This window comes from Ascaphus truei, chromosome 3 (assembly GCF_040206685.1).
Source record: "Ascaphus truei isolate aAscTru1 chromosome 3, aAscTru1.hap1, whole genome shotgun sequence".
In the NCBI taxonomy this organism is placed as follows: Eukaryota; Metazoa; Chordata; class Amphibia; order Anura; family Ascaphidae; genus Ascaphus; species Ascaphus truei.
The window spans coordinates 189,987,210-190,010,305 of record NC_134485.1 but is presented as its reverse complement, the minus strand read 5'-3'; the positions used below and the strand labels follow the sequence as shown (position 1 = coordinate 190,010,305).

Sequence of the window (23,096 nt, the reverse complement as noted above, 5' to 3'; positions counted from 1 at the left end):
ACAAATGCCGCTAATAGCGGTTGCAGAATTCCAATTGCCTTGAATAAGGCATACAGTCCAGCAAATATATAAAATCCAAGGGACAAAGGTTAAGACTACCGTAGCCCTACGCGTTTCGTCTAAAAAGACTTTATCAAGGGGTATGTCATTAAATGGGCTCCATGTGAATGGATATTCCAGGCAAAAGGTGTGCTCATTTGCATGTAATTTCCCAGAATCCCTTGCTGCAGTGGGTGCACTGTATGCAAGGTGATAATGGTTGAAAGACAGGGTTGCAGACCTGTCTAAGACATGTGAATGTGCTCACAAGTGATATTATTTATTGGATATATAGATATATATATATATATATATATATATATATATTACACAAAGAACAAAGAATCCCCCTATCAAGTACTCAGATATATCAAAAAAATATGTAACAACAGATGTGTCCAAAGTAATACAAAATAATTTTTATTTAAATCTAAACACATCTGTAGATGCAGCGGCCGTTATTTGAACATTTCACGGAGCTGTTTTCGTGAAGTCTGCTGTGTTACACGTCACATTCACTCGTTATTCTTCTATGAACGCTGCCGTGAGTGCTGCCAATCGCACCAGTCACACCTGTATTTACCGCTGTTGATTCTTTGAATTACCTGGATTCTGATTTCTTCGGGTGCAGTTCTTCGTGTATCCGCCAGGTGGCAGAATGAATTAATTCCCTTTGCAATATCCAGTGGATAGTACTGTACAGTTCTGTACTGTGCTACTGTGTCAATTTGCAGGTGTTTAAAAACCAGATAAAAACCAAGTCTACCACAGTGATCCATTATGAATCGACCTTGGTCGTTGAAGACGCTGAAGACGTTATCAAATTTAGGCGTTTTCTAATTAAAAGCTCAAAAACACAATGCTGTTGGCTTTTTTCTACATTGTTATCCCAGCTCAATTGCTAAATGGAAACCATGTCAACTCCGTACATGTATACCAAACCTGGCTGTACAGTAGTTATGCATTTTTAATATTTCCTGCAATTAATGCTGGAACAGATAAGAAGACAACTTTAGCAGAAATATATGAACATTTCATTTCGAACTATTATTTAAAAAACAAATTTCACCAAACATTCGTGGGTGGAAGCATTCTGTAAGGCAAACCTTAACTAATGAAGATTGTTTTTTTTGGACTCCCCCTCCGCCGGGAGATAGAAGAGGGTATTGGTCTGTGATCCCACATTTTGACAGTGTTTTTGCTCATGCAACTACAAAAGGAGAAAGGTCGGGTTTAATCCATGTAAGATTCGTCTTTCCTGATCCAGCAATGTACCAGCCAATGTACCAGCACCGGCTTACAATAACGGTCCGACCGTTAGTGAAAACCTGGTGAACCGCAATCCTTGCTATCTGAACCCCCCAGATTACCAGACAGATTATCAGCCTGATTTCCAACCATATTATTAGCCAGAGTACCGACATAATTACCAGCTTCAGCAGCTACCTGACAACTATAATGCTGTCAACTATAATGCTGTCAACTATAATGCAGACAACTGGAGTGACCCCAACTTGTACGCACAATACACCTCTGACATTGGCTCATCTCTACCCAGTTGGCAAAGTTTATAATGAAGGTAAATATAATGTACTACAGTATTCTGTATTACACGATACAGTACAGTATTAACTTTAATTCGCAATGACACTACAGTAGTGTACTGTATGCCTGCCATTGTACAGTACTGTACAGTATCAATGCTTGTACTCATGCACACTTCAGTGCGACTTGATGCATGTGCAATACCGGGAATAATAGCATCATTTTTTTCCCCATACAGTATGCGTTTCAACAAGGTTCCAATTTGCCATACACACATGCGCGGAATAAATATTTTACATTTTACATTCGGAAGAAGCGACGTTGTATTTTTGTATTATTCCTTTTTCCTTTATTATCCTGCACAAATATAACATTTAATTAGTTAAAAATACTTTTTGTTGTGTGTGCTCATATTTTTTATCTTAGAGGATTTGTGTATGGCTAAGGAGCCTCAGAAAGGACTTCTTTCCCATATACAGTATACAGTATGAACTCATAATGTTAATCTACAAATTACAATTACTGCACACAGACTTGAAGTACTGTACAGCAATAAAAGCAAGGTTGAATTGCAATTGGATTTATAAGACAACAACTCGAGTTAGTCCACTTGAGTTTCTCGATGGTATTGCAGACAACTCTAAAATGCAATTTTCTGCACTCGATAAAAACACTAGTAAACTTGCATCTTAACGCGGTAAAGTTTGAAGAAATCACGCAGCACGACCTGGGTATGCCCAGGAATGCAACCCTTGAAATGTTCGTATAACGGCCGCTGCATCTGTAACATAAAAACTAAAATAACACGCATGGAACCAGACAAAAAGACCTACAGTAAGTACAATGTAAATACACGGACAATTACAAAAGGGTACCACAAAAAGCAACTAGCTAGAAAAATACACCTAGATTAAAGATAACATTGGGGACAAAGTACCCAATGAAATCACAACCGTCATCAAGACAAATTGTAAAAAAAACAGATGAACTTGTCATAAGTAGTGCTACTGCTGGCTGACTATGTATAAAAACCCCTAACCCCTAACCCCTACCATAGTACTATAGGCAGTGAAAAACATATGCATGAATGAACAAGACGGTGGATGCAAAAAAGACAATGTCTACATCTAAATATACCCTATCAGTGCCAACCACATAAGTACAAAGAGCATAATAAGAGAAGCTCAGAGGGAAATTAGTATGCGGATCACTTAATGAAACACCCCAAGATGGGGAAATAGGATGTAATGTCCTCTATCAAATGTCCAAATATAACCATACGAATGATATGGGTAGAGCAATACTCAGCCAAACGAGCATTGGATATCTATGGAGCAGATGAAATCACTTCCTGGATAAGGGGTTGGTGCTGGTCCAGCGCAGAAATAAGTCCTTAGAGGTAAAAAATGTCCATATTAGGGAGAGGAGGTCCCCGTCTGACCCACTTGGCACGTTTCGTCCCTACGGACTTCTTCCGAGAGTGGTGAGTATACTGTCAACAGCTGAGATTTTTAAATGTATGCCAAAGATGACATAAGTTCACGCCAAATTGATTGTGACTAAACATACGCCAGAGATGATCAGATGTGATGACGCCGATGTGCTGTGTCTTGCAGACTGCTGGTCCGCCATCCCAATCAGCTTGAATTTGCTGCATAGCTTTGGCAGGATCAGAAGCACTGTTACTCACTGTCATGTTCTAAGCCTGCTGTACCCATGCTTGGCCACCAGGATTGCTGCCGCTCTCTTAATGTCTCGTTTTAGCCTGCAATGCCTATACTTGTCCACCGGGATTGCTGCTGCTATGCTAAGGAACATTCCAAACCCGGAAACCTGACACCTCTGCACCTGTGCTCTACCTCCCAGCCTGCCTATGTAAACTTCCCCTTCCTGTCTCACAGTGCCTGTTTATACTGGTTCCTCAGCTCTTGCTAGGTTCTTGTGTTTACTGCTGTGCTATTGCTATTGTCCTGTTCCTGTCTCCTTGTTGCTGACCTCTGCTTGTGACCCCGACTACGCTGCCTGCCTCTGACCTCTGCTTGTGAACACGTCTATGCTATCTGCCGCCTGCCTCTGACCTCTGCTTGTGACCTCTACCATGCTCCCTGCTGTTCCTGCCACTGGGATCCACTCCAGCCGAAGACCAACCATTGACACTCACTAGTGTCTCAGTTGCCATAGAGATGGGGTGCGCATGCGTGGATAATCCCAAAATTGTATTATTCGCCAGCACCCATGATTCACAGGCATAAAAAAACAGCCCACCACATCATCATATATACGCTAGGCAACTCAGACATCATCAGGTAGACATGAGTCAGGAGAGCAAATGTTGATCTCTCCCAATACAGCACAGCTGTGCTAGAGATGTACATGATGGAGAGAATGTATTTCAGCAAACGCTGGGCATATCACAGTAGGAAGCTGCAGCCAACAGACAGACAGACAAATCTTTCCTCGCGATGTACAGGATGAACCACATCAGGCACACATCTGATCTCCCACTATGTGGATCCTTCATGTTTGAGTAAGTTTGAGTAAAGATAACTGTTGTTATGTACTGTATAATGGACAGGATATCCATCTGGAGTAATGACCAACCAAAACATAAGAAAAAACAAGTTAAACGATTAAAATAAAAGGGAGACAGCACAGTGCATGTGTATACAGTATAGCATAGATAGTGATAATACAAATATATACACATCCATAAAAAACAAATATTACAAAAGGGGCCCCAGACCTACATACATTATTCTACACAAACATTGTAAATCCCAAATAATCATTTATGCCGTTAGGCATCATGGAACCTAGCTGCACAATCCAGCGACACTCTTTCTGCAGGAGGGATCTTTCAATGTCTCTCCCTCTTATGCCCAGAGATACACGATCAATGGCAAATGCAGAGAGTGTTGTGTTGTCAGCACCATGTTTCTGCAAAAATCCCTTTTGATCAAATGTGGACATGAAGGTAGGGTTAACATGAGGGATATATTGACTGTGGTTCACAGTCATTACAGTATATCCCTCATGTTAACCCTACCTTCCTGTCCACAGGATAAGATCATTTGTGAACAGTATAACATCTTTGCTGCAGTGGGCAGCTGCCCCATTTGGTTGTGAAGAAATTACATGTTTAATTGCAAAGCATTTAATATACAGTAGCTGAATAAGTGTGGAAAAGAATCCCCACTGCCCCACCTTTATAACACATATGTAAACAGAGAATGCACTGCATGCTGAAGGACCAAGCTGTCCTGAATATGTGCAAATCTAGTTGGCGTTATTGCAGCCGCTGGCAGTCCCACCTCCTTTTCGTTGCTCGCTTAATATAGTTACAATGGTGGCTGCTCGCACTGACACACTGTGTGTCTCGCGCCAGCAGTAGCACCAACGGCTGCTACATCTGCACCGTAGGTACTCTAATACAGGAAAGGAGAAAAGTTAGGTAAATGGAGTAAAAGAAAGGAAGAAGGGTGTAGTCAACTTGTAAATTGATCGGTTGATATTCATGAATCCCAGAACACAGAGCAGATAGATAGACCTCCCAGTGCATCAATTCTAATTTTAATAACTTTGCTAAGTCCTGAAAATATTTAAGAGATACGTTCATTACTTCTCACGTACTACAAGTACCGCATGTCTACCCCTAAAGTAAATCTTGACTTGTATTCAGCAAATTCCACATTGCAGGTCAGCTCAAAATTAAGGTAGTCAGTGACCAATAACAAAAAATTAGTGAGGCTATAATTGGGAAATTTGTGAAGCTAAAGTTTATATTGATGGTATATTTTTTAAACTTTATATTGGTTTATATTGAAACTCTTCTACTCATAGTTTTTCAATGGTCTTACATGAAGTACAGTTCTGCTATGGCTGTATCCCACATTATTGGCCAGAATATAGCAATGTTAACATAATTTCAAATTTTCCAGACACATTTTCCTAAATTGTAGCTGCTGCTTCTTTAAAACTTTGATGAACTTTGTGCAAGCTTTTTTGTATATTTAATTAAATACAGATATCAACTAAAGTCAGTACACGCAGGAAATAAAATACCTATACAAATCATAATTTATTTATTTCAAATAAATTTCATGATTAGTGACTGTAGGGAGAGGATGTCAGAGTATATTATAGGTATAGGCAGACTCTGGAAAAGATATTAAATCCTTGGGAGGAGATTCATCTTCACGCTGTGTATCCTACCAATCCATGAGATGCCACCTTTCATCCACAACCTGAGATCCTCCCCCAAAGTCTTTATTAACCTGGGAAAGTTCGCTTTGTATAGTGTTTTATAATCCCGTGTAAGATATACCCCTAAATATTTGATAGCGGAGGGTTGCCATTTAAAGTTAAAATTGAGATCAATCAGTTTTTCTACTTCTTTGGGAAGATTTATATTGAGGGCTTCTGATTTGGACTGATTAATCTTTAAGCCTTAAATTTGGTTGAATTTACTTAGGATTCCAAACATGTTGGGAAGTGACGTAAGCGGTTTGGACAGTGTCAGGATGACATCATCCGCATATAATGCTGCTTTGTACTCCTGATCTCCACTAGAGATTCCTGATATATCTGGGCTATTTTGGATGTGTGCTGATAGCAGTTCTATACAAAGGGCAAACAGCAGCGGCGACATCGGGCACCCCTGCCTCGTTCCGCTTTTTATGTGAAATTAGTCAGAGGAGAAGCCCTGGTGCCGCACTCTCACCGTCGGGCCCTCATACAGTGCCAGGATGGCCCTCAGGAGGCGCTCCCCAAAGCCAAACGCTCCCAATGTTTCTGTTAAGTAGGGCCAGTCTTTCCTATCGAAGGCTTTCTCAGCGTCCAGACTTAGCGCCATTGAGTGTATGTTTTTCTTTTGAGCCAGATCAATCAGATCAATGAGTCTCCTGGTGTTATCTGCCGCTTGTCTACCTCTGATAAACCCCACTTGATCCACATGAATTAGCCAGGGAAGAACACTACCCACCCTGTTTGCTATAAGTTTAGAGTAGATTTTAATGTCTGAATTAATCAGTGAAATGGGCCGGTAGCTCTTGCAGTCTGCCGGGTCCTTTCCAGGTTTGTGGATCACAGAGATTGATGCTTGGAGCATTTGTGCTGGGAAGGAGGCCCCCGCTAAGATTCCGTTAAACAGTTTTAGCATATGTGGGGCTAGCGTTTTGGCATATTTCTTGTAATATAGATTTGAGAAGCCATCTGGCCCTGGCGCTTTGGCAGGTTTTAATGCTGTGATGACTTCAGAAAGCTCATCTAGAGTAAAGTCAGCCTGGAGCGCCTCTCTCTCGGCCCTTCCCAAGGTAGGTAATTTTGCCGGTTTTAGGAAGTTGTTTAATAACTCTCCCGTTTTAGTATTGTGAGTGACCTTATCTCCATTGTAAAGTTTTTCGTAGTAAGTTTTGAATTCCTCTACGATTTTCCCAGGTATGGAGGTAAGGTCCCCCTGTTGGTTCCGAATAGCGTGAATATGACAATTTTGAAGCCTGTTTTTTAGCTTATTGGCAAGTAGGGTATCAGGTTTGTTGGCTTTGTCATAAAATTTCCGCTTAGACCAAGCCATTTCCTTCTCAGCCTGGGAGGCGAGGAGGAGATTGAGTTTTGTTTTGGTGTCTAATATTTGTTTCAGCGTGTGGTCCCGCTTATTGGTTTTGTGCAGGGAAGAGAGCTCTGCTAATTGTGTTTCTAGGTCCTTAATCTTTTTATCTCTTTCCCTTTTACGTTTGGTGGCCAAATTCATTAATACCCCCGAGAGTTGCTTTATGGGCTTCCCACAGTATGGAGTGTGACGCTACACTCCCCTCGTTCTCCTCAAAATATTCTTTAATTTTTTTCCCCTCCTCCCTCTCCAGATCTGGAATTTTCAAAAGGATCTCGTTTAGCTTCCAGTTCGCTCTAGGCCTGTCTAGCGGTACCAGTGTGCACCGCAGCTCAATAGATGCGTGGTCGGACCATAAAATATCATGGATCTCTGAACGAGAGACCCCAGGGACCAATCTATTGGACACAAGGAAGTAATCTATCCGACTGTAGCTGTTATGGGGATGGGAGAAGAAAGTATATTCTCTCACTCCCTGATGTTGCTCTCTCCATATGTCAAGGAGCTGGCAGTCTTTAAGGCCCTTTGTTATTGTTAATACGTCCTGCCTGTGAGATTTGTTAGTAGTCGTACATCTATCTAGATTTGGATTTAGAGCCCTGTTCAGGTCACCCGCTACTATGATGTTCCCTTTTGCGACTTTACGGATCTTATCAAAGAATCTACTGAACAAGGCTGTCACGTTTTCATTCGGGGCATAGATTGTTGCAAGTGTTATAGGGTGAATCCCCTTATACCTTCTCTCACCGACTCTAGTGTGCATGTCACTTCCAATGTGGCCCTATCGTAGTCTCTCCTAGTTCTGCAACTTACCCTTCCCCATTTCCCATGCTCCCTCTGTCACTTACTTAAATCTCACAGCTTATAGTTCCACCCTCTCGTCCATACCTTCTACTACTTGCTTTTACCTTCATCACCCTCCAGTTTTACTGCTTCCAACCCTTCAGCCTCCCCATCCAACTTCCCTATTCCCACTCTAGCACTTCCCTCTCGCCTTCATCCCTTGGTTCCCCCCTGCCACTCTTCCTAAATTCACGTACGTCTTCTTCCAGCTTCCTCTCATAGTGTTCCTAACTTTCCATCCCCTACTCTTCACTTCCCTGATCACCCTCTATTACCTCTCCACTTCTTCCATTCTGTCTATCCACCTCCTCTTCCACTTCCCCGTTCCCCCTCCCCTATCATTCTAGCTTGATACTACCTAGTTTTCTGACCATCTTATCTCACCTTCTTGAACCCTCACGGACACTTCCATATCTCCTTCATCTGCTACTTCCCCCCTCCTACTCTTGCACTGAAACCCTGCCTTCTAACCCCTCCTCCACTATCTGACCCTCTTCACTTATTACCCTCGCCTCGCAGCTTCTTTACTTTGTTTCCGATGATCGTTGTCACTCTGTCTTCCTGACCTATACTACCTTTCTCTCTGTCCTGACCCTCCCCCTTACCGGCGTCCTTATAACTCACTTCTGTGCTTTCCTATCTACTTCTTTTTCCCGCTCCTAACCTTGCCTCGCTTACGCCGTCTACCACTCCTGTAATCTCGTTCCCTAACCTTCTGTTCCCTTTACCCTGTTTTAAATGTCCCGCCGCTGCCCTAAGCTGTCTATTCTTTGCCTACTTCCCTAGTTTCCAAGTGTTCCGGCGCGCCACCGCCACCTCACGGGTCCTTCGGTCTTATTCAATCTGCTGGCTGGCGTCATCTGTGTGCGCCGTCGGAGATCCAGCTACTCGCCCCCTCCAAGATGGCGCCCGCTTTGTCGGCTCCGCCTCCGCCCGATGACGTCCTTCCGGACCGCCGACATTTTGGATTCTGCATTCTCACCAGGGCAGAGGTGTGTTCGTGCTCTCCAGACTCCCGCCGTATCTTGCCTTCCGGCTCCTGCGTTCCACAGTGGATTCCGGCCACCTCGTGTGTCCCCGCCATCTTAAGCAAAGGGGACCATCTTCTGGGCAACGGGGAAAAAAAGGGTAAAACTTCAAACTCCGACCGTGGCTCGTGATCCTTACCCCCCACCGGTAAGTTACACTTTTTAATCGTTTGTTTCAGTGTACAACTGTCCGGGAGGGCATAACAACGTGGGACCCCTTCCTCGTGAAATCCTTGGAATTTGGTTTAACTTTTGAAGCAGCTTAACCAAACTGCTGCTTTACTTCAAACTGAGAATGTGTCTCTTCTTAGATCCTCTCTCGTTGTGCTCTGCGGGATTTCGAGGGTTGTAACCAAATGGGGTCTGGGGTTGAGCCCGCAGGGTCTGCCTCCGTGAGGGCCTCTCCCAGGCCCAGCTTATGCAGGAAGGAGGGTCCATCCTCCGGTTCTTTCACAATGAATGTCTTGCCACCTCGAGCGACCAGGAGGCCGAAGGGGAAGGTCCACCTGTACCTGACCCCCTTCTCTCTCAGGGCCCTGGTGATCGGCATCAGATTTCTCCTGCAGGCCAGCGGCACGGGGGACAGGTCTTGAAAGATTGTTATTCCCGCTCCCTCGTACTCCACCACAGGTAGGGGTCTCGTTTTGTGTTGTATTGTCTCTTTTGTCCTTTAGTAGTGCATGCGGAGCACTATGTCCCTTGGTTGTTCATTTTGTAGCGGTTTAGCCCGCAGAGCCCTGTGACACCTATCCATCACCAGGGAGTCCTTAGGGGTATCAGGGAGCAGTGCTTCCAGCCATTTTGTAATATACTCATCACAGTCCAGTACACTCTCCGGGACCCCTCTGATCCTTAGGTTATTCCACCTGTCTCGGTTTTCAGAGTCTTTCTGGCGCTCTCTCAGATCATTTATTTGCTCCTGAAGGTCTGCAGACTTTTTATCCTGCCTTCGGATTGGCCTGATTGACTGGTATACTTTAGTTTCTAGGACTCCTGTCCTTTCTCCCAGCCCAGTCACTTCCCTCTTCAGCTCCTTGATCTCGGCTTGTAGTAGTGTTTTGAGATCAGTATACAGTCTTGTGAAATCGCACTGCCTTACCGGCATTAGCGCTTGGTTGTCCAATTCCTCTTCTTCCCCGTTGGGCTCTGTTTCTGAACCGGCATATGAAACCGGCGCCATTTCTGCGCCCGCACCGCTCGGCCTTGCTCTCCCAAAATACTCCGGTAGCCCTTTTTTCTGGTCGGTTTTGAGGCTTTCCTAGACATCCTGGGTCTAAGTGCACTTGCTGGGGATGTTTACTTGCTGTTTGGTTCGTGATTCAGTGGTTTTTCTGCGTTTTTACTTAGAGCGAGGTAGGGAGTAATTAGATTAGGCTGCCGTACTCCTTGCAATCGCGCATGCGCCATCATAATTTATTTATAAACCCTGCTTGCATGGACTTTAAAAGCCATACAAGCTTTTCTGCACAAGTAGCTTTACCAAGTCTAAATAAATTATTGTGCCAACTTACATAAGATGAAGCCTCAGCTACAAGGAAAAGGTTTGTTGTAAGATTTTCCACCTTCTCACTACGTCCGCATCTCTGCTTTTCTACTGTACCGTATCCATGCAACTTTCAAATAATTCCCCCACTTGCTATTCCACGTTCTTAGGCTTCGTCCATAGTGCAGACTATGGCACGAGCTACGTAGCTCTCGACTCAACAAACACTAGGACAGCAATGTAGTAGTGCATAGTGCACGTGCGCTAGTGCGTGCACATGCACTACAGGGAGAGCGGCGCTTCGCAATACAAAGAAGTTTGTTTTGCAAGCACGACGCCGGGGAGGAGGAGGAGTGCGTAAGCAAGCGTGTCCTACTATGGACCAAGCCACTAGGCACTCTTCCTACTTGCAGGATAGGACATTCTTTATACTGCACCGTTTTTATCATGGTGGTAAAGAGAACAGATAAAGATAAGTTTATTTAGAAAGTGTTGCTGTACTTGTGTAATTACGTTCATCGGCCTACGTAAATATTGTTCCATTGCGTTTAAAGGTTATTGATTCCAGTTGTTTACTCATTCTGTAGGGATGAACTCATCTTCGCTGGATACCTGGCCTGGGAGACGTAGTGCGGGTATGATTGTCATTACCACCATCCTCTCCGTTCTTCTTGCGATTTTGCTGGCCTGCCTCATTGCTGTCCTCATCCTTAAAAGGTAAACAAGGATGAATTGCATTTACTGTACTGGATGCCTCTCATAGCTATATGTTCACATGCAAATCATGTCTAATTTACTATTAACGTGTCTCTCGGTGTATGTGAAGTACTCTTATATGGCAATAAATCAAATAAAAGTAGTAAAAGGTGCCCACAAGCAGATACAGCTAAACCCCGTTATAACGCGGGTCTCGGGGTCCACCCCAAGACCACCGCGTTACTAACGGGGTCGCAAAAAAAAAAAATGGCCGCCGCTTTAATGCAGATTCATCCCGCGGGACAGGAGATGGGAGCGGGCATGTCCCTCCGCTCCCCGCTTCCCCCTGTCACCGCGGGACAGCCCGCGGGGCAGGAGATGGGAGCGGGTATGTCCCTCCGCTCCCCGCTTCCCCCTGTCACCGCGTGACAGGCCGCGGGGCAGGAGATGGGAGCGGGCATGTCCCTCCGCTCCCCGCTTCCCCCTGTCACCGCAGGACAGCCCGCGGGGAAGGAGATGGGAGCGGGGATGTCCCTCCGGTCCCCGCTTACCTCTGATCCCTCCACGTGCCCGGTGCTCCTGCTGCCTGCATGGAGGTGGTAGCGGGGGTTTTCTTCTCCCCACCGCTGTCCCTGGCGCTCCCGCTGCCTGCGCGGGAGGAGGGGGGGGAGCGGGTGGTGGTGCTGGTCGCGGCCTTTCCTTTGCTCCGACCCCACCCCCCGTCTGTGTAGAGTGAGAGAGTGTGTGTGTGTATGTATATATGGGAGAGAAAGTGTGTGTATGTGGGTGTGAGTGTCTGTGAGTGTGTGTAAGTGTGTGTAAGTGTGTGTAAGTGTGTGTAAGTGTGTGTGAGTGTGTGTGAGTGTGTGTGTGAGTGTGTGTGAGTGTGTGCAGTGTGTGTGCAGTGTGTCAGTGTGTGCAGTGTGAGCAATGAGCAGTGTGTGTGCAGTCTGCAGTGTGTGTGCAGTGTGTCAGTGTGTGTGCAGTGTGAGCAATGAGCAGTGTGTGTGCAGTGTGCAGTGTGCAGTGTGTGTGCAGTGTGTCAGTGTGTGTGCAGTGTGTCAGTGTGTGCCGTGTGAGCAATGAGCAGTGTGTGTGCAGTGTGTGTGCTGTGTGTCAGTGTGAGCAATGAGCAGTGTGTGTGCAGTGTGCAGTGTGTGTGCAGTGTGTCAGTGTGTGCAGTGTGCAGTGTGTGTGCAGTGTGTCAGTGTGTGCCGTGTGAGCAATGAGCAGTGTGTGTGCAGTGTGCAGTGTGTCAGTGTGTGCAGTGTGAGCAATGAGCAGTGTGTGTGCAGTGTGTCAGTGTGTGCAGTGTGAGCAATGAGCAGTGTGTGTGCAGTGTGCAGTGTGTGTGCAGTGTGTCAGTGTGTGTCAGTGTGTGCAGTGTGAGCAGTGTGTCAGTGTGTGCAGTGTGAGCAATGAGCAGTGTGTGTGCAGTGTGTCAGTGTGTGCAGTGTGAGCAATGAGCAGTGTGTGTGCAGTGTGAGCAATGAGCAGTGAGTGTGCAGTGTGTGTGCAGTGTGTGTGCAGTGTGTCAGTGTGTGCAGTGTGAGCAATGAGCAGTGTGTGTGCAGTGTGCAGTGTGTGTGCAGTGTGGCAGAGTGTGGCAGTGTGAGCAATGAGCAGTGTGTGTGCAGTGTGTCAGTGTGTGCAGTGTGAGCAATGAGCAGTGTGTGTGCAGTGTGCGTGCAGTGTGTGTGCAGTGTGTCAGTGTGTGCAGTGTGAGCAATGAGCAGTGTGTGTGCAGTGTGTCAGTGTGTGCAGTGTGAGCAATGAGCAGTGTGTGTGCAGTGTGGCAGTGTGAGCAATGAGCAGTGTGTGTGCAGTGAGTGTGTGCAGTGTGTCAGTGTGTGCCGTGTGAGCAATGAGCAGTGTGTGTGCAGTGTGTCAGTGTGAGCAATGAGCAGTGTGTGTGCAGTGTGCAGTGTGTGTGCAGTGTGTCAGTGTGTGCAGTGTGTGTGCAGTGTGTCAGTGTGTGCCGTGTGAGCAATGAGCAGTGTGTGTGCAGTGTGTCAGTGTGTGCAGTGTGAGCAATGAGCAGTGTGTGTGCAGTGTGTGTGCAGTGTGTGCAGTGTGAGCAATGAGCAGTGTGTGTGCAGTGTGCAGTGTGTCAGTGTGAGCAGTGTGCAGTGTGCAGTGTGTCAGTGTGTGCAGTGTGAGCAATGAGCAGTGTGTGTGCAGTGTGCAGTGTGTCAGTGTGTGCAGTGTGAGCAATGAGCAGTGTGTGTGCAGTGTGCAGTGTGTCAGTGTGTGCAGTGTGAGCAATGAGCAGTGTGCAGTGTGTGTGCAGTGTGAGCAATGAGCAGTGTGTGTGCAGTGTGAGCAATGAGCAGTGTGTGTGCAGTGTGCAGTGTGTGTGCAGTGTGGCAGTGTGAGCAATGAGCAGTATGTGTGCAGTGACTGTGTGCAGTGTGTGCAGTGTGAGCAATGAGCAGTGTGTGTGCAGTGTGTCAGTGTGAGCAATGAGCAGTGTGTGTGCAGTGTGCAGTGTGTGTGCAGTGTGTCAGTGTGTGCAGTGTGTGTGCAGTGTGTCAGTGTGTGCAGTGTGAGCAATGAGCAGTGTGTGTGCAGTGTGGCAGTGTGAGCAATGAGCAGTGTGTGTGCAGTGAGTGTGTGCAGTGTGTGCAGTTTTTTAAAAACGGGAGCCACGGGAAAACCGCGTTATAACCGAATCGCGGTATAATGAGGCGCGTTATAACGGGGTTTAGCTGTACTATAATTACCACTGTATGCTTGTGTAGCCCTGTTTCCCCCCTCTCTGGAAACATGCTATGGCTACTGCTGATGTCTCGGTGCTGGCATACATGTGAGGCTTGCAGGAGAGCTGAGCGTCCGCGATGTAGTGGGGAAACAGGACAGGCACACAGTGATCCTATGTTCTTTCCATAGTGATACAGCTCCTCCAGACATGACAGGCTACAGCAAGGCTACAGGCAGTCCCTACCATGACAGTTCTTTCTCTCCAATACCTCTGGCTAATAGACCGCAACTCAACCAGGGGTATATAAATGAGGTCTTTATTGATAGCAACGACTGCAGATGGTTAACAGCGTTGCATATGGTAGAGTAGGGGTCTCAGCTCCCTGGATAGTGCTGGCCAGCAGTTTATTTATTTATAAAATATTTTACCATGAAGTAATACATTGAGAGTTACCTCTCATTTTAAAGTATCTCCTGGGCACAGAGTTAAGACAAATAATACATGGTTACAAATACAGTTACATAAGTGAACAGGGTATACATTATATACAAGACTTAGCATGCATAGTTAAAGATAATATATATTATAGGCTAAAGCAGTAAAATTCAGGGCATTATAGAAAACCCTGCTCTCTGATTGGTTAAAATTCCGGGCATTATCCACAGTAATGCCCTGAATTTCAGCAGCTTGCAAAATGCAGTTTTCAATCTGTTTATTTCCAGCCAATCAGCTTTCAGAATAGCTGAGACATGGCAGGGGATTGGTTTGAATTAAGTAAAAGCTCTGAGACATGGCAGGGGATTGGTCAAAAAGTATCAGCCACGGCTTGACTCCTCCCCCTCCCGAGCTGACTGAGATTTTCTGAGCAGATTCAGTTGAATTGGGGGGGGGGGGGAGAGACTGCAAAGAAGTAAGTGTGTTGTGTATAGAGGTGCAGTGCTGTGTTGTGTGTAGAGCTGGGGGGAGAGTGCAAAGTTTAGTAAGTGGCTGCATTTTTGATTGTGGCTGCAGTGTGTGTGTGTTTTGTGCTGTTGTATGTGTAGCAGCAGTTTGTGTGAGTGTAGAGCTGATGTGTGTGTGTGTGTGTGTGTGTGTGTATATATATAGAGCTACTGTGTGTGTGTGTGTGTGTGTGTGTGTGTGTGTGTGTGTGTGTGTATAGAGCTCCAGTGTATGTGTGTGTGTGTCAGTAGCAGTGTTTATAGGTGTAGCTTGTGTGTGTAGCAGCAGAGTTTGAGTGTGTGTAGAGCTGCTGTGTGTGTAGAGGTGCTAAGTAGTGAGTGTAGAGGAGGTGCTGTGTTGTGTGTCTAGAGCTCCAGTGTGTGTGTGTGTGTGTGTGTGTGTGTGTGTGTGTGTGTGTTTAGAGGCACTGTCTTGTGTGTGGTGTGCTGTTTTGTGTGTGTGTGTATGTGTGTGTAGCAGCAGTTTGTGTGTGAGCTGCTGTGTGTGAGTGTGTGTGTGTGTGTACACAGAGGGGGCGGCAGTGTGTGGATATAGATATCTGCAGTGTAAGCGTATATAGAGGTGGTTTCATGTATTTACCATTTTATTTTAATAAAAAAATCTATTTAACTATACAAAAGTGTCTATTATTTATGAAATAAGCCTACATTTAGCCTATAATAGTAATAATCCCCTCAGAACAGGGCATTACTGGCCAATAATGCCCTGGCTGGGTTAAAGTCCCTCGGCTTCGCCTCGGGCCTTCAACTCTTCCAGCCAGGGCATTATTGGCCAGTAATGCCCTGTTCTTCAGGGATTATTACTTAATTATAGGCGTATGTAACAGTTAAAGACCAGATTCAAATGTGAGAAAGCCTTAGTATTGAAAGAACTTAAACTGGTGGTGTATGTGAGAGTCTCAGGTAGGTTGTTCCAGTTTTGGGGTGCACGGTAAGAGAAGGAGGAGCGGTCGCATACTTTGTTGAGCCTTGGGACCATGAACAGTCTTTTGGAGTCTGATCTCAGGTGATAAGTGCTGCATGTGGTAGGGGTGAGGAGCTTGTTCAGATAGATGGGTAGCTTGCCCATAAAGAATGTAAAGGCAAGACAGGAAAGGTGTACTTTGATGTGGTTGTGGCCTTGTGCCATTTACAGATCTTGCTCTACCAGCCCCAGGAGGGGCTGAACTCCTCTCTCTTCCCTGGGGGAAGGACGACTGAACCACAATACATTTTTTAAAGCATCCTCCCTGATGCAAAAGGGGAGGGCACAGGGACTGCACCAGGATTGGCTACATACCAGACCCCATGACACCACATCTTCTGCCACTCAGGGCAGCTGAGTGAGGGGGGCGAACCCCACAAGATTGCCTGTCACTGCCTGTAGCTACTATGCCTTACGTGACAGGAGGGCCAGAAAGATAGCTGGACCAGCCATGGCTATACTTGCATTTACAGTAAACTGTAGATAAAAGCAAACTTAATTTGCAAAGTTAGTGTTAGAGCATCAGAGAACATAGCAATGGTAACACAATTTAAAAATTTCCTGACACATTTTCCTAAATTGTAGCCGCGGCTTCTTTAAAACTTTGATGAACTTTGTGCAAGCTTTGCACAAGCTTTTTTGTATATTTAATTAAATACAGACATCAACTAAAGTCAGTACACGCAGGAAATAAAATACCTATACAAAGCGTAATTTATTTATATACCCTGCTTGTATGGACTTTAAAAGACATACAAGCTTTTCTGCACAAGTAGCTTTACCGAGTATGAATAAATAATTGTGGAGACTTACATAAGATGAAGCCTCAGCTAAAAGGAAAAGGTTTGTTTTAAGATTTTCCACCTTCTCACTACTTCCACATCTCTTCCTTTCCACTGTACAATTTTGAAACCATCCTCCCTGATGCAAAAGGGGAGGGCACAGGGACTGCACCAGGATTGGCTACATACCAGACCCCATGACACCACCTCTTCTGCCACTCAGGGCGGCTGAGTGAGGGGGGAGAACCCCACAGGACTGCCTGTCACTGCCTGTAGCTACTAGGCCTTACAGTACGTGACAGGAGGAGGAGAAAGATAGCTGGACCAGCCATGGCTATACTTGCATTTGCAGTAAACTGTAGATAAAAGCAAACTTAATTTGCAAAGTTAGTGTTAGAGCATCAGAGAATATAGCAATGGTAACACAATTTAAAAGTTTCAAACATAAAAAAACATGATGATTTTTCAAGGCAAAATCGATGCAAATAGCACCATTTACATCATGTGTCAATGTACCTTGGCGTTTAAAAATTAAATTTGGCTTTGTTGAAAACTTTCTGACATTTCATATCAAGACAAGCAGAAAATAATTCAATGCTTTTCTTTACACTTTCTTTATGCAAATACATCACCACTAAAAGTTTTCTATGATAATCCAAGATTTGCTTAATACAGGTCATGTAAAGCAGTCGCTAGCTAGCTCTGGATATAGATAAGTTACTGTACGTACTTATTTAATTGTAACCCCACTTTTCTGTTTGTCTGTCTGTTTTTTTTTCCAGTAAGGGCATTTGCTGGTGTAGGACGATTGAAAATAAAGAAGTATTGGTCCAGGAAGTGGTAAACGTAAAGAAATACCAAACCCATCATATCTACTCTGAGACGCAGTTTACAAACAACCCCAAAAATAGTGCGGCCTGGTTTCGTCAAGCTCCGTTAGTCTAGTTCAGGGGTGAGCAAATTTTTTATGCCAAACCCCCCTTTTCATCCATGAAATTTCTCGCCCCCCCCCTGTAATCAAAATCACATGATGTCAGTGCATGTGAGCTGGTTCAGCCAATGAGGGCGAACCAGCTTTGTAACGCCCCGCTACGCATCTACAAAAAAAGTATTTATAACAAATTACATCACTTAAAAATAAATATTATGATATTTGTCTACTAGTGTCCCCATTTATGCTGTATTATTAATCTCTCTCTCCCCGCCACGTCAGGACCTCTCTCCCCTCTTCCACAGTCTCACTCTCCTCTCCCCGAGACTCTCCCTCTCCAAGTGTTTCTCACTCCCCCTCCAGTGTCTCTTCTCTCTATCCCTCCCTTCAGTGTCTCTCTCCCCCACTTTCTCTTTCCCTCCCCCACTCTCTCTTTCCCTCCCCCCAGTGTGTATCTCTATCTTTCACCCTCCCCCTAGTGTCTCCCTCCTCCAGTGTCTCTCTCACTCTCTCCCGCCCCCAGTGTCTCTCTCACTCTCCCTCCATCCATTGTGTGTCTCTCCCTCCCGCCAGTCTCTCTCTCCCTCCAGCAAGTCTCTCTCTCTCCCTCCCGCCAGTCTCTCTCTCATCCCCATGTCTCTTTCACCCCCCTCCCCATGTCACACTGTCACCCCCCTCCCCATGTCACACTCCCCCCCCCCACTCTCTCACCCCCTTCCCCATGTCACACTCTCACCCCTCCACACTCACCCCCCCTCCCCATGTCACACTGTCACACTCTCACCCCCCTCCCCATGTCACACTGTCACACTCTCACCCCCCTCCCCATGTCACACTCACACTTTCACCACCCCTCCCCATGTCACACTCTCACCCCCCACTCTCTCCTCCCCCACTCCCCCACTCTCTCACCCCCTTGCCCCCCACTCTCTCACCCCCCTCCCCCCACTCTCTCACCCCCCTCCCCCCACTCTCTCACCCCCCTCCCCATACTCTCTCACCCCCCTCCCCATACTCTCTCACCCCCTCCCCATACTCTCTCACCCCTCTTCCCCATGTCACACTCTGACGCTCTCATCACTCTGCATGCAACAAGGAAGAACAGCAGGAGCTGTGTAGCACAGTGCCACCTAATGGCTGAAAGAGAAATTGCAGCTACCGAGTGCTTTTCTCTGCTTCTAGCAAAATCGCTGCCTGCTGCCTGCGCAACCCTTAAACAATCTGTAAAAAGCAAATCATTATTAATACCGGTCATTAGTGTGAATGATATGCAAATTAGACTAAATTATATGCATATTAAATTGACTATGCTCGGTCCAGATTACCGTCAGAATGTTATGTTAAATCATAGCTATAATATAAGTTACTCCCATTCAGATTCGGAAATAGGTTTTAGGCTGCGCTTATAGTTCCGGCGACGCGACATCGCGGCAAAACAAATGTATTGCCGGCGTCGCGTACACTTATAGTAGAAGCGGCGCGATGGCTTGGTCGCGATCTCTGGAAGTCAAGTCAATTTGATTTTTCCATTTTTTTTGCTCTCGACGGAGACGGCACTGTAAGCGCAGCCTTAGAGAGAAAATAATACCTAGAATAGAAGATACAAGTTTATTAGATACACTTTTATCAACTTTAAAAAAAAATATATTAACCACTTAGTATCCCAAGTGGCTAGCTAGTTATGGTCAACACGTGGCTAGCTGGCTACTAAGTGCTACAAGGGGGTTCATATATAACACTAGACTACCTACTATCCCTTGCATACCAAAGAAAGTAGTAATGCATTGCTTGGTAATAACTTACTAATCCATTCTGACATTAACCCCACTTCACCCCACCCCTGTGCACCGACATCCATCATCCATCATCCAACCCCATTACCTCCACTCCAATACACAGAAAGCCCCCTCTATAAGAATGAATTACGGCCCTGCTAGCCAAGGCTGGCTAATACTGTTGTATCCCATTGTACAAATACAAAATAAACATACAGCACCTCCTAAAACAATATTAAAGTATACATTTCAGTGTATATAAAGTCAGTTAACCCCTTGAGTGCCAATACATTTTATTGTTGTTTTTAGTTGTGTTGGGGCGGGGTCAGGGTAGAGGAGGTAGGCAATAGGTTAGGTGCTCCATGGAGGGTGGTCAAGGGCCCCATAGGAGCTAGGGGGCATTATCCCATTGTTTGCCATAGTGTCTAGTAGCGTTTGCCAAGCAATGCCTAACTATCTCTTTGATATGCTAGGGAGGTGGGGCAGTTTGTTTAGTGTTAGCGTTATATATATATATTTTAAATATATTAACCCCTATGTAGATATTGTGACTACTTAGGGCTTCATATATTTAAAAAATGATAAAAGTTTATGTAACCCTTTGGGTGCACCATGATGTAGCCAGCTGCCCATGAGGCCAGGAACTCCTGGAACTCCTTGACGTTGTGGCAACGTCACAGATTTTATACTGTAGGTAAGATTGTGTGCTGCACTCCTATGGAGTACTGAATGTGATCTGACCAGAAGAGGAAGAGTATCCCTCCAGCACTCAAATCTTTTATCTTCTTTCTTTTTATTCTCTCCCATCCAAGCACTATTTCAAAATGGAAGTAATACCAAGATTTTAGTAACGTCTCGTTATTATGAGATAATGGAAAGTAGTATTATCCTTAAATAATATAATATTAAGCCTATGCGAATGATCTCTAATGTGACCATTATTTTTGCATTTAATTACTGTTTAAGACAGGGGGGCGCAAACTTTTTTCCCTGTGTCCCCCTGACGGCTGTCCCCTCACTCCCGCGCCCCCCCCCCCCAACCCCAACTTACCCGCGCTCCGGCGTAATGACGTCACGTTGCCATAGCAACGTGACGTCACATGACCTCGCAGCGTCATTTTGACGCCGCGTTGCCATGGCGCCGCAGGGAGGAAGCCGCCGGAGCCACGGTAAGTTAGGTTTACAGAGGCCCTGCAGCTCCCCCGGCACTTAATTTAAGTGCCTTCGGGAAGCGCGCGGGGCCTCTGTAAACCCCGCGCCCCCCGTCGGCAGTGTCGCGCCCCCCCTGGGGGTCGCGCCCCACAGTTTGCGCACCGCTGGTTTAAGGTAATGTTGCGTTATTTGCCCTGATCTAGTGGAGCTTAGTGAATTTAGGCCAGTGAAGCTTTCCTGTGTGTCTCAATCAGACAGCCCAGCTTTTAAAAGTAATCCACAGATGAAGTCATTCTCTGCTCACCTCCAAAAAAACATTGTTGAATATGTGAATACATAACTTGTATGTTTCTGCATTGCAGTATGACTGAGCCACTAATTGAGCCAGTTGTGCTGACGTAGGGATATCCTGAAAATCTGGCCTGTTTGTGGCCCTCGAGGACTTGATTTGTGCAGGCCTTTTTTAGACAATGATTGTTCTTTAACATTATAAGGAATATCTTTGGAATTTGGAGTAAGTTCGTATTCTAACTGTTACAGTAGCACTCTGCTAGAATAAATTGGGAGGATTACAGTACAGTTTGTCTACATAGATTGAAGTGTACAGATCTTTTTATTATATTTGGAGATATTTAATTTACCATGACAAAGTTGCGCATTAAATTCTGATAATCTTGTGTAAACTAGTGTGTTAAGGGGATTTGAGAATATTTTTCTATATTTGTGACTACAGTATGTTACTTGTATGTATCTTACCAATAATTATTCCTAAAACACTGTAAAGTCAAACAAAATTGTTGATTTAAGGTGTAAAGTATTCTTATTAAAATTTAAAATTTATATACCGACAAATCAGCTTTTAATATATGTTTACTTTTAATTTCTTACAATAAACCATACTTTACTAATTTTTTCCCTCTCACTGCTGAAAATACTGCAATCTCCAGTCACATTGTACCAGCTCTGAAAAGCAGAGGTGAGGTTTTGCTGAATTTGATTCCCACTATCTTTTAAACACAAATGACCACTTTTTAATTTACAGACCTACGCTTCCACTTTTTTTTTTTTTAAATGCTCCCCCTTTATGTTTTTCGAGCATACAGTAGTTATCACAGGGACCGTTCTAAAATTAGGTTAGAACTTTCCCCAATATTTAAACAGATATAGAAAGTTCACTTGGACTTTGGCCACTGCATAAAAAGAACGAACAGTGAACAAAAACAAGAAAATGTGCGTAGAGTAATGGGTACGGATATATTGTCCTATTTTACTTTGTATTTTGCCAATACAACTTGTTGAACTGGACTCTTTAAACTCTTTCCAGAAACTAAAATCAAAGCTTTCAAAGGTTGTATATTTTGAATCCTGATTTAAGTGGAGAACTCAAGTTTTTTCTAGAAACACAACACATGTACCAGTATAATATAAAACAAAGTACAACTCTGATCATCCAACAAGTCTTTGTGTTGTAAGATGGGCACATTATAGGGCAGTGCTAATATACAAAAGTTGTATAAGGTCCTTTCATTGAACCTTAGAGAGGGTGGGTGTCACAGAACACCAGACAGAAAGAACAAGTTAAACAAAACAGGTTTATTTCAATCAGAGTCAAGAAGCACAACACAATACAAGATCAAGGCATAAACTCACCAAGACAGGGGTTATGGGGGGAATCCTAGTTCTCTAAGTGCTGGGTGCCGGTTCAATAGGCTAACCCAAGATGTCTTCCACACGACAAAGTTTGGCACGAGCTGTGGCACCGGAACTCTCTCCTATGTCCATCTACAAGCATGGAAGCTGAGTGCTTACCAATCAGAGCACAGATGCTACGTCAGCCAATCACAACATGGATGCTACATCAAGCAATCAGGGGCATGGGAGGTGACACTGCTTTAGGAGAGTGAGAAATTGAAACTGACCACTGGAAACTGCGTCAGTTGGGGCTGGTCCCAATTTCCTATGTATGCTGGCTGGCTGAGTAAAGACCCCACTGAACACACAAAGGAGTAATTCAAAAACATTACATTATATATGCATGGAAGAAACAACTGCTACAGAACACACAGTATCGCACAAGTTGGCCATTTAAGCCACAATAAAATGGAAATACTACAGTATGTTAAAACCTGGGCACCTATCAGGACTAGTAGGGCCAATGGCTGGGCTTAACCTTTAACATGCAGAGAAGAAGGGTGTCCTCTGGCGCATGGATCAGAGAGAAAAAACTAAATAAAAACAATGGTGTAATATTGTTAAAAATTGTGACAGTAAATATTAAGTATACAAAATACACTCACATGCGAGAGAGGCACCTTGTGCATCCAGTTTTATGTGGGGATATTGGACATCTGGAGCCAACATCTTTAAAGGACTCAACTTTCTTTGTGGGCCATTTTCTAAAAAAAATATGTGGTAGAAAATGCCATAGCATAATTGAGTTGTTTTTTTTTAAAGGGGGTGAGGGGTGGGGGGGGTTTGATAAAAGGTGATTACACTCACAAACGCCAGTCTTGAGCTTTATGCATGTAGAATATGAATCTTTTCAGTATAATCAGCATCCTGCATTGTCTTCCTCTTTTTCCTCTGG

General features: G+C 44.8%; 1 protein-coding gene across 1 annotated transcript in view; it reads left to right on the top strand.

Moving 5' to 3' along the window:
- The window catches only part of UPK3B (uroplakin 3B), a 73,086-nt gene extending 54,814 nt beyond the window's left edge, over nucleotides 1–18,272 (top strand). The window contains exons 5-6 of the mRNA XM_075589827.1: nucleotides 11,134–11,263; nucleotides 17,434–18,272. Coding sequence (XP_075445942.1) covers nucleotides 11,134–11,263; nucleotides 17,434–17,596 — 293 coding nt within the window. The 3' untranslated portion in view covers nucleotides 17,597–18,272. The remainder of the gene's footprint in view (nucleotides 1–11,133; nucleotides 11,264–17,433) is intronic.
- Nucleotides 18,273–23,096: the final 4,824 nt, after the last annotated feature.